A 12,644-nucleotide genomic window follows, 5' to 3' on the forward strand; every position below is an offset into this window, starting at 1 on the left:
CTCACTCAGGATAGTGTTTTCTATTTCCATCCATTTGCATGCAAAATTCAAGATGTCATTGTTTTTTTACCGCTGAGTAGTACTCTAACACGTATATATTCCACACTTTCTTTATCCATTCTTCCATTGAGGGGCATCTAGGTTGTTTCCAGGTTCTGGCTATTACAAATCATGCTGTTATGAACATAGTTGAAGAAATGCTTTTGTAGTAAGATAAGGCATCTCTTGGATATATTCCCAGGAGTGGAATTGCTAGATCCTGGGGTAGGTTGATCCCGAATTTCCTGAGAAACCGCCACACTGATTTCCAAAGTGGTTGCACAAGTTTGCATTCCCACCAGCAATGGATGAGTGTTCTGTAATGCCCCAGTGAAAGTCTGTGATTTGTTTACGTGGTTTTCTCCAACGTTAGGTTGTCATATGCTTATTTCCCAGCAGGAAGCCAGCACTGATTAGTTGTTCAATGAGCATTTATTGAAATGGGTATTTTTTGTTTCTATAAATCTCTGTATCTTAAAATTATTTTACTATAAACTGTAGGATACTTATTTATATAAAGTATATATATTTATGTTTAAGGCACAATAGATTGAATGCCATGTATTCACCACCCAGGACAAGACAGACTGTTTTACACTACTAAGTAGGCTCCTTTAAGAAATAGGTATAGCCTGTCCTGATGTTAGAAACAATAAAAAATAAATAAAAAAGTTTTATGTGTGTGGGTGTTTTGTCTGCATGTATGTCTGTGCAACACATGTATGCTTGGTGCCTACAGAAGTCAGAAGAAGATGTCTGATCCCTTACACCTGGAATTGCAGATGGTTGTGAGTCATTATGTGGTTGTTTGAGATAGAACCCATGTCCTATGGAGCAGCATCCAGTTTTTAGCTGTGAGCCATCTCTCTATCCCTATCCTGACTTACATTATTTCTTTGTTTTGTTTTATTGCTTGTTGCCTGCCTGTAAACTGTGCATAAATTGAATATTACTGTACATTGTTATGTTTTGCTATCTAGCCTGACAGTGGTTTTGATGGCATTTGCACTGCTGTGTGATCCTTTCAAAGGAAACATATGGAATATTATGTTCTGCTCTGTGTGGTTGAATTTAGCATTCTCGTTAAGAATAATGTTGCTCCATGCTTTCTCGTACATGGATGTTCACGTGTTGGCAAGAGTGTCTTCGCATGTGATGTTGGCCAACTAGGCATATGATCTGATGTGGTGAAGACTTATTGTAATATCGCATGTTCATTTGCTTTTGGTGAGTTCTGCACTCCAGTGGCAGGGTTGACATCGATTACAGAACTTGCGGTTCTGTAATACGTGACATCTCCAGGTCACACACAAAGAGTGAAGCTGCTCTGCTGGGGAGAGTGTGATGGCCACTGTTACTTGTGAAAGACGTGTCTTTAATGACAAGTATTTATTGATTATTGATGAGCATATAGAATTTGGTTCTTTCTGTGGAAGGGAGTTCCTACTTTGATTGTTTTTTAGTGGAAGCGCTAGTAGAACCCAAGACTGACTGCGCTTTGCTTTCGTAGCTTCATGCTTTTCACCAGTCCCTCCGAGACCTCAGCAGTGAACAAGTCCGGCTTGGTGATGATTTCAACAGAGAGCTTTCTAGAAGAAGCCGGTAAGACGGGGACAGGGTTTTCCTGGGAGGTGTGAATTACAAAAGAGTAAATTCATTTCTTAACAAAATAATTGACATGTTTACATAGATGAAGAAAATGATGTGCTTTTATATGAGTGTTTTAAGATTTTTTGTGTTTTTATTTATGTGTACATGTGTGTTTCTGTATGTGCAGATGTATGTGTATGTGTGTGCACAAATGAAGGCTGTAGGTCACACTTGGGTATTCTTAGGGGACAGTGGCATCATTTTTTTTTAAAAAAGACTTGTTTTTATTTGTATGTGCGTATGCGCCTATTTACCTGCTTATTTATTTATTTATTTGTGAAATGAGATGACGTTGAATGGCGGAGGAGGAAAATTGAATACTCTGCCTGTACCACTAATTTTATCCATGTTTCTAAACATACTGGATAGGAAATAATTTGATTCACAAGTGTTGGTATTCCCATTTAATTATTTATTAATTCTTATCTTTTCTTTTTGTTTTTTGAGATGGGGTCTCACTATGTAGTTCTGTCTTTTCTGGAACTCACTATGTAGACCAGGCTGGCCTTGAACTCACAGAGACCCACCTGCCTCTGCCTTCCAGGTGCTGGAGTTAAAGGTGTGCACCATCACATCTGACTTAATTTTTTGTTTTTTGACTTTTCAAAAATATATTGAGTTATGAAAGCACAGAGAAGTTGGCTTTGACTTGGGTACCATATGGAAAACTTGAGAAACTAGTAAATAGCAATTTCCCTTTATGATGTAAGAAAGGTTGGTTGAGGGACCTAAGGGGTAGAAATCAAGGGGCTTTCTTGGATGTGTTAGGTTTGCTATGCCTGTGAGACAGTCAAGAGGAAATGTAAATTAGTCAGTCCTTAGGCTAAAAGGAAAGGAGTCTGTGTGAGACACATGGTTCAAGAGTGCTTGGCTTGTAAAAGTGCTGTGGTAGTGGGGGGCATAAAGAGAACAACTTTGGAGAGCTTCATGGACCGAGCTGAGGACAAAAGAGGTCAGGTATTTAGACATCTTAGCCATGCTTTGGACCTGTCTTAAAGGTCAGATGAGAACTGCAAAACCCAGGAGAGAATGGGAATCTCCAAATCAAGAGCGAGTTAAAAGAACACATTTTCAGAGATTCACAGCTCAGAAATCTTAGCTTTTAAGGTACTTCTTTCTGAGAAATTATCTAGATATAAATTATATAAAGACAATAGTATTATAACTAAGAGGAAGATACAAATTAGAAGTAGTAGATACTGTGAAATATAGCAGTTAAAAGGTGCCTTCTCAGATTAACAAGTTATTACAGCTACTTTGGTTGTGCTGGGCTAATGTTACAGAGACAGTTGCTTTCCTGTATACCAGCAATAATTATAAAGTTAAAAAATCATGAAGCAAAAGGGGAAATAGTAAAACTATCCTGAGAATTCAGTGACAATAACCCAAAAATGACAGCCACATAACAAGCCTGCAGATTCAGCCACGTTAGAGTCAGAAAGTAAGTGGCCTTTGAAAGAATGTTGCCAAGGGGAAGGGACTAGATTATGTGTATATGGATGATTCATGCAGAAAGGGGGTTATCAATGGACATGATGAATACCCCCAAATGATGATGAGAATTACGAGGGAAAAAGCCCCAAGTGTGAGGCTGATTGAAATGTGCAGGATAGAAGGCGAGTCCAAGAGCCTCGGCTGTTAAGAGTGAAGGCTGCCCTGTGTAGCATGCACTTTGTAAAAGCCCACAGGAAAGTGGCAGACGAGCTCACATTAGCAGTAAATAGTCCAGTATTACGAGGAGTTAGTGAAAGAGGCACTTCAAAACAAGGAGTCACTGGAAGGTATTTGATTGAAAATGATGAGGGTAACAAGCCAGAGGATTCTGAGTGGAAAAGGCATTTGGATGCTAGTTGGGAGCGCATCCAAAGGGAGCAGAGATGGACAGCAGTCCTGTTCTTGCAAGTCTTTTCTAGACTGCTTGAGCGCTGCTGCCCCTGATTCAATGCACTAATAAGGATGGAGTTTGTGTTCCTGAAACAGGTTATGAGATGAGTTTTATTTTCCCTCTGTCATTTTAGAACTCTATCTTCGTTTTTTTCCGAACTTGAAACTGAGGGCTGCTGGAGCTCAGTGTGGTGGTGGGGCTCAAAGCTGGGGCCCCAGGTCCACAGCTTCAGCACTGTGTAGGAATTTGCAGAAATGCACATTCTTGGGCTCCACCCTGACTTAGTGGTTCCGAGGTTTCTTGACAGGGTCTTTGTGGCGTGTTTTAACAGGCCCTTGAGGAGAATTCAGTTGAGAATTGTGGAATAGCAGTTGTTGTGAGGGGTGGGCTTCAGCTGAGGGGTAAAGCACTTACCTAAGAAGTACCAAACTTTAGTTTTGCTTCCCAGCTCAAAACAGTGACGACATCAACAAAAACCATTATGCCTTTAAAAAGATTAATTAGCTGGAAACCCTTCCACTTTCTGCTTAGGTCGGATGCTGAAACCAAAAGGGCTTTGGAAGAATTGACCAAAAAGCTCAATGAAGCCCAGAAACAAGATGTGGTGAGAATTCTTTCTTTATAATGTTTTATTACGTAAGCAGTGAGTGGTGCTGCATGCTTGCAATTCCAGCACTTAGTATGAAGCCAGCTGGAATAGTGTAGATGGTCCTAGACTAGTATGAATGCAAAAGCAAAACCAAACACCTGAACCAAAGTTTAGTTCCACTTTTAGATAAATAGGAGGGTGGTGACCAGGCTGGTCTGACTCTAGTGACACTTAGCAGAATAACTTTTTGGATACAATATGTCATTTTGTCAAAAATATATACATGTGGTTATTGTGAAATGCTCATGTATTTAATGAATTTAAGTTTGAAATCTTATAATAATAATACATAACACGTAGAATTAATTTATAAATTTCGAAATTGAAGAATTTTTTTGAGTATTTGAAATATGTTTTAAAGTTATGATCAGTGGCTCCTCCTACAGTTTTTATTAAGTTGTGTGCGGCATTTGCTGCTAGGTGATTATCTCCATGACTCTGTAGTCCTGGCGGGACATCCTTGCTCTCTGTGACAATGTCACTGGATTTAGAAGCTCCTGAAGACTGGTGAGACACACACCGCTGAGCTTCTGAGGGCTGAGCTCTTCCCTGAGAGTGGGAGTTGCCACATAATAGGCTGGGGCCCAGATAAAAGTAAAAGGGGAGAGAATCAGCCAAGCTGCAGCGTTTTCCCTCTCTGTCTCTTGACCGTCACGATGTCAGCTGTTCCCTGCCGTCCTCTTCCATGCTCTGCCGAATCTTCTGAAAATGAAAATTCTCCTACCTTAAACTCTGCTCTCTCAGGTCTTTGGTAACAGTGACAAGAAACGGAATGATAATTTATTGAATATGGTGAGATTTTTAAATTTCCTAGTGACCAAGTTTCATTGTTCATGTATTTATTTTTTTATCAAATCTTTATACTTGAATCTAGTTCAGCCTGGGCTACATATTGAGACCTAGTTTCAGAACATCAGACGACAAATAATTATTTTACTCTTATTCTGGTTTTCTATTTTTCTTTCTACTTTTTCTTTTCTTTTTTAAAAAAAATAATAAAAGAAAATTTCACTAAAGTGTTAATAAACTTGTCAACTCCAGGAGCAATTTTTTCACTTCCCACATTTTGTTTTTCTAAGATAAGAGAAGTCAACAGATTTTTTTTCTCCTAGAATATTATTTTCAAATTTAGCTTCCTAGTTTAAGCAGACTGTATTTCTTCAGTGAACTGTGTTTATAGTTCCCTTTAGGTAGGCTGAGTTCTTGGATTCTGAATGTAGTAGCTGCGTGTGTCAAAACATGGATGTCCTCTGTCTTCAAAGAGGTGACTCAGTGGCTGCTCTAGTGAAGTGTGCCCATTTCAAAAACAGGAGAACTTTACTACATCACTCACCTTTCCTCCGGGCTATTCATTTCTTTGGGAAGAGCCATAGGAAATCGAAGACTTAATATTTGTCTTCTGTGGAAGTAAGGAGACTCTTACCATTAAGACTGGGGATGGGTGTGTGACCAGGATCTACATGCTTTCATTTTCTCATGAAGTCCTAGAAAAATCAATGTGTATCAGTTTCATCACCAGTTTGAATTGTATCAATTAAACATGTTTCAAATATCAAGTACTTCAATCATCTGCCATTTTTGGGACTGGTGAGATGGCTCAGTGGGTACAAACCCTTGCCATACTAGCTTGAGTTCCATCCCCAGAACCATCGTAGACAGAGAGAACCAGTTCTGGATTGTTGTCTTCTGACTGCCACAGGTGTACCAGGGCATGTCCCCCCCATCAATAACAGTGATAATAGTAATAATAAATGCAATTCTTTTAAAAAGGAGTCTCTTTCTAGTTTGAACATACTGACTTTGTAGTTAACTGAATAGTTATACACCAAGAAGGTCTAAGTCATTGTCTTATTGACACGCTAGTTAAGTGTGAACTGAGTGCAGACATTTATAATGAGGCTTTAACACCCTCTTCAGCTTAGGAAATGATGATCCAGTTCTTTTTATAAATTCTAGAATGGAACCTTTCACTTGGTAGGACTTCTGAAGCACTGCCATGTTCTTTAAGGTTTTAAAAAAATTGTATTAAGTTAAAATGAACGTCTAGAAAGGCTCATGTGCCATTGTGTGTTTTGATGGATTACCACAGCTCACCCACCCAGATCTGGACATGGCACATTTGTAGCATCCTTAGAAAGTTCCTTATTGTTCCTTTACATCCCCAGCTCTTCAGTCCTTTCTAGGTCACTGCTGTTTCATGCTCTCAGTTAACACTTCCCCTGTGCACTCTGAAGTGGAATACACAGGGCACGCTTTACTGTGTGCGACCCCTTTGCTACTCATTAGGATTGTGCTGGTCATAGTCTCAGGTCTTGTTTCAGTACTGCATGGATATATTGTGGTATGTTTTAGCATTCCATGATAAACATTTGAGATATTTCAAAGTTTGGGCTGTTATGGATAATACAGCTTCCACAACTATTGTTACTTCCTTCTGCACGTATGCACATTTCTGTTGGTACATACATAACATGGAGTGCATTCATTAGGTGCTTTCAAGTTTAGTACACACTGGTAGATACATTTCTGAGCTGGATGCGCTAACTCACCCCCGTGGACAGTCTGATAATTTGTGTGGATCTTCGTGCTTCCTGGCACTCGTCATCGCTATCTTTTTGGCTAGTGAGTCACGTTGTCTCACCATGAGTGGCTTTTGCATTTTTATGATTACTAATAATCTTCTTTTCGAATGTTCGTGGGCTTTTGGACACTTTTGTTTGTGAAATACCAGATTGTATTTTTTGCTCAATTTTCTATTGAGTTAAACTTGTCTTTCTTATTTTATGGGTCTCTTTTTGAACCCAGAGTCCCACAATTTTTTGAGGTGTTGGCAGCCATCAAGCCCCAGCTGACCTCTTCTCTCTCTCTCTCTCTCTCTCTCTCTCTCTCTCTCTCTCTCTCTCTTTTAACTTTTTAAATTTTTTTTTGTGGATTTAACATCATGAATTCTGATTCCACTTATCTCTCCGTCTCCTTACATCCCTTTTCTGCCCTTCCAACCTTCACACCCTGCTTAAAAAAAAAAAAAAAATAAAGGAAAACCAAAAGCCAAACCAAACCAAACAAACAAAATTAAAAAAAAAAAAAAAAAAGAATCTTGTCATGGAAGCTGTGGTGTGGTCTGATGACTCACACAGTTTACCCTTTAGTCCATTAATCTTTACCTGTCTGGCTTGAGGCTCTGGCTTCTGCTGCATCACTGAAATGGGTTCTCACTGGGGCCCCTCCTGGAGAGCCTGTCGTTGCCCTGTGTTCTAGAGATCCTGCCATTTTGGATCTGTAGGTTTGTCGCCTAGAAAGGCAGAGCCTTTCTATTAATCCAGAAAATTTGAGATGTCTGATTGTATACTTTGTTGAATTACACACCTGCCAGCTCTTATCAGGTTATATTACAGTTGAGCGTTTCTGCCCTGTGCTGTTAAGTCTGGCTTTCTGGTAAGCGAGGCTTGAGTAAGGGCTTCTCCAGCCTCACATGGTCTGCAGTCCCAATTAAAACCAGCAATCTTAATCAAAGCTTAAAACAATATTGTTGAATTTTACCCAGCCTTCTGAAGGCCACATGATGTTTGTGCAAAGTTTAATTTAGAATTTGTGACTCACTTATTCCAGCTGATGTCAACATTTACAGTTTGGACTGGCTGACATATTGTGCTGTATTCGTGAATTCTGGATAGCAGGCTGTCAGAGAAGATGCAGTTTTGTTGTGAGAGCGTTAAACGCCATGGAATCTGCAGCTGTTCTCCCCTCTAGAGTTAAGTTTAAATAGAGTTACAGGTCACTGTGGGGAATTTAAATATTGAACACATGCATAAGAGAAGATAAATGACAGCCTCCGACCCCCACCAGTTTCACCCTCTGTTGGTGCTCGTTGTTAATCACATTTATCGTGCATTATTCTGAGGCTGCAATTGTTTATCGCGTATTTTTCTCAGTGAATAAAATATATCTTGGAGGTTTATGGAACTCATTTTTCTTTGAGAGACAAAAAGTATTGGTTATTGTCAAACATACCAAAATATGACTTGTTCTTTCTTTGTGAATCATAATTTTGTTGTTGTTGTTTGATTCAAACCACGTATTGGAAAGGAATAGTTATTATTGATAGCATGAATTATGGTGATTTTTTTTGTTAATAGTTAATTGTGATAATCCAAGTTGCATAGCCCTCATAGGAAAAATTTCATTTTATTAGTTGCCTATATTTTACCTTGTCAAGTGCGATTGGAGTATGTATTTTGATTATTTATGGAGAAAAATTTCAACTTACTTTAGTTTTTCTATAGTTGGGTCCCTATTAAAACCAAGAGTAGATGCAGCTCTTTGTGATGGTGGCTGTTAGTGGAACTCCAAGAATTTAGTCTATACTGCATGCAGTCCACCATGGGCGTTGTGTAGACCACAGCAATGGGACAAATAACAAATATTTCTTTAAATGGCATTCTAGTTTCATTCTGCTGCCGTGATGAACACAGTGGCCAGAAGCAGTGGAGGGAAGGAAAGGATTTATTTGGCTTACACTTCCAGGCCATAGTCATCGTTGAGGGAAGTCAGACTGTGAAGCAGAAGCCTTGAGGAATGCTCCTTGTGCTTCACTCCCAGACTCACTTGAGCTGGCTTTTTTATGCATCCCAGGACTATCTACCCAGGGAATGGTGCTGTGCACAGTGGGCTGGGCCCTCCTGCATCATTTAATAACCAATACAATACCTAGGCCAATCTGGTCTAGGAAATCCCTCAATAGAAGCTTTCCTCTCAGATGACATAAGGTTGTGTCAAGTTCAAACCATTCCCTTCTCTTTTAGACTTTTGAGACTCATGCTGGTCTCAGATTCCCTGTGTAGCCAGGATTGTCCTTGATCTCATGACTCCCTACCTTTATTCCCCAAGCACTGGAGTTATGGATATGCACCACCAGACCTTGCTTTATATGTCCTTTTAGATGACAGGTTTACTGAGCTATAATTTATCACCAAACTAATGTACTCTAATGTGTAATTTAGTACTTTGTTGTAAATTTACTGAGCTGTACAACTGTCCCACGGTTCAATTTAGAGCATTACTACCAGTCCAGCAAGGTCCCTCATGAATTCTTAAGAAGATGTGTGTGTGTGTGTGTGTGTGTGTGTGTGTGTGAGAGAGAGAGAGAGAGAGAGAGAGAGAGAGAGAGAGAGAGAGAGAGAGAGAGAGAGAGAGAGAGAGAGAAAGAGAGAGACAGAGAGAGAGACAGAGACAGAGAGTACACCAAAGTGTGCACATAAGGCAGTAGCTCTCAACCTTTCTAATGTTGCAACCCTTTAATATACTTCATATTGTGGTGACCCCAAACCATAAAATTTGTTTTCATTGCTACTCCATAAGTGTAATCTTGCTACTATTATGAATCATAGTGTAAATACCTGTGTTTCCCAATGGTCTTAGGCGAATCCTGTGAAAAGGTCATTTGAGTCATGACCCACAGGTTGACAAACACTGATGTTGGAGGTCAGAGGACAACTTGAGGTGTTGATCATTACTTTCTGCCTTGTTTGAGGCAGGGTTTCTTGCTTATGTGTGGAACTGACTTTACAAACTCTGTTTTAAAGAAGGGGCTTCATCTTAAGCCATATGATGAGTTGACGCTTATCAGCTCCAGAAGTGTGCTGCAATAGCAGAATTTAAGCCGATACCCTAAGAAATCATCTGTTAAGGAGCAGGGCCACACAATTTAATGATGTCCAGATGTTGCTGAGAGGCATCCTGTCCTTGAAGATACCTTGTCAGTTATTAATGGCCCTTTGTTGGGGTTTTTGTGCCCCCCAAACTGACCAATGCTTCCAAATACTACCTTACCCTGTGCCCTCCTTACCCAATCCCAAGACGGCAGGACACGGACTCCCCTGATATGGTGTTTCCTCTTTAAAAGTCCCTTCCCCCCCCAGGCTTGTTGCCACACTTTCCTCACCCCCCATGCTGGGGTGCTGGAAAGGAGGGGTCCCACCTTGGGTTTGTGAAGACCCTCATGTCCTTTATATCAGAAAGTGGGCTCTGTGAATTCATTTGGGAATCAGTAACGTGGCCAGAACATTTAGTGCTGTGTCTGCCAGGTTGGGTGATCCAGGAGCTTCTGAGGATTCTCTGTCCATACCTCATCTTGCTATAGGAGATCTAGGATTGCATATGCCTGTCAGACTGTAGATCTAGGATCACACATGCCTGTCACTCTGCAGATCTAGGATCACACATGCCTGTCACTCTGCAGATCTAGGATCACACATGCCTGTCACTATATAGATCTAGGATCACAGATGCCTGACACTATATAGATCTAGGATCACAGATGCCTGTTACTCTGTAGATCTAGGATCACACATGCCTGTCACTATATAGATCTAGGATCACAGATGCCTGTCACTCTGTAAATCTAGGATCACACATGCCTGTCACTCTGCAGATCTAGGATCACACATGCCTGTCACTCTGTAGATCTAGGATCACACATGCCTGTCACTCTGCAGATCTAGGATCACACATGCCTGTCACTCTGCAGATCTAGGATCACACATGCCTGTCACTATATAGATCTAGGATCACAGATGCCTGTCACTATATAGATCTAGGATCACAGATGCCTGTTACTCTGTAGATCTAGGATCACACATGCCTGTCACTATATAGATCTAGGATCACAGATGCCTGTCACTCTGTAAATCTAGGATCACACATGCCTGTCACTCTGCAGATCTAGGATCACACATGCCTGTCACTCTGTAGATCTAGGATCACACATGCCTGTCACTCTGCAGATCTAGGATCACACATGCCTGTCACTCTGCACATCTAGGATCACACATGCCTGTTACTATATAGATCTAGGATCACAGATGCCTGTCACTATATAGATCTAGGATCACAGATGCCTGTCACTATATAGATCTAGGATCACAGATGCCTGTCACTATATAGATCTAGGATCACAGATGCCTGTCACTCTGTAAATCTAGGATCACACATGCCTGTCACTCTGCAGATCTAGGATCACACATGCCTGTCATCTGCAGATCTAGGATCACACATGCCTGTCACTCTGCAGATCTAGGATCACACATGCCTGTCACTCTGCAGATCTAGGATCACACATGCCTGTCACTCTGCCTTATCATGTGTGTTTTTGGGATGTGAACTCAGGTTGTGTGGCGAGCACCTTAACTACTGACTCATCTCTCTAGCCCCATGAGCAGACCCTTCTTGACTTTTCATGAACACAGAACAAGCATCAAAATGTTTTCAATAATAGGACTTTACTTTTTTCAGTGAATACTAAATGTCTCTGTTCCCCAGATGTACACATTGCCAGTGTAAGTTACTTTATGGAGATATATACTGGCGTATATAAAATCTTTTTGAGTTTGCACAACATCTTACTAAGGAAGATTTTGTGTCATAGAGAAGAATTCTTTCATGTTTGTTTTTGAGTCCTAATTAAATATTTTCCAGTTTGCCTTTAGTGTTTGATCTTTTCAACTTTTTATTTTTAGTAAGTCACAGTTGAAATCCTTGGCAAGCTCATGCAAAGCACTTTGGGTGATATATTGCACACTCACAGCAGGGTCTTCCAGACTATCCCACTCATGGATAAAAAAGAAAAAGAATGAAAGTGATAGGAAGGTTGAATTGGATAATAAAGGCAATTGTTGGCATAGTAGTTTTCACTTTGCATCACCAGAGGGCGCTCTATTCTAGTTTGTGTGTTTGAATGCTGAGCAATCACTGTGTGGTAGTTTGAAAATTTTGAGCTCTCTTGGTGGGGTCTAGGAGTCCTGCTGATGGGATCTAGGTTTGGATATTTTGAAAACTGATGATTGGTTTGTTTTTTAACTTTCAGTTAACATTTTGGCCAGGAGTCCTAAATGGTGTCATTAGGAAGGGTTCCATAAACAAGTTGATGCCTTAGGCACAGTTTCCTGGGACATCATGGTTCTCAGTTTCATCTCATGCTTGCTCCCTAATGCCACTGTCTCTCTATTTGTATTGAGGTTTCAGATCGAGTGGAGCGGCGGCTTCAGGAAATAGAAAGAGAGATGCGCACAGAACGAGAGCTGGTGGAGCGACGCCAGGACCAGTTGGGACTCGTGTCCTTGAAGCTTCAGGAGGTTTGTGAGAAGTACTTCCTCGGGATTTACATTGTTATTTACTCATTGCTAAAATGCTTATAGTTCTGGGTGGGATGTAGCTTAGTTGGCAGAACACCACATAAGCTAGGTGTGGTGTTGTTCACCTGAATCCCTGCACTTGGAAGGTGGGGTCGGGCAGACAAGAAGTAGTCACATGCCTGTCATCTGTAGATCTAGGATGGCACATGCCTGTCATGTAATTTATCCTGTAAGAGAAGTATAGCATCCAGTTATAGTTCAGAATGTAGAATGAGGCAGTCTATAGTTTGTT

At 40.6% G+C, this 12,644-nt stretch overlaps 1 protein-coding gene across 7 annotated transcripts in view; it reads left to right on the plus strand.

Moving 5' to 3' along the window:
- Cep128 (centrosomal protein 128) overlaps nucleotides 1–12,644 on the plus strand; it is a 372,845-nt gene that overhangs the window by 40,758 nt on the left and 319,443 nt on the right. For all 7 annotated transcript variants that reach the window (XM_038336959.1, XM_038336962.1, XM_038336963.1 and 4 more), the window contains 3 exons: nucleotides 1,550–1,641; nucleotides 4,106–4,178; nucleotides 12,236–12,352. In XM_038336959.1, coding sequence (XP_038192887.1) covers nucleotides 1,550–1,641; nucleotides 4,106–4,178; nucleotides 12,236–12,352 — 282 coding nt within the window. The remainder of the gene's footprint in view (nucleotides 1–1,549; nucleotides 1,642–4,105; nucleotides 4,179–12,235; nucleotides 12,353–12,644) is intronic.

This window comes from Arvicola amphibius, chromosome 7 (genome assembly GCF_903992535.2).
Source record: "Arvicola amphibius chromosome 7, mArvAmp1.2, whole genome shotgun sequence".
Classification (NCBI taxonomy): domain Eukaryota; kingdom Metazoa; phylum Chordata; class Mammalia; order Rodentia; family Cricetidae; genus Arvicola; species Arvicola amphibius.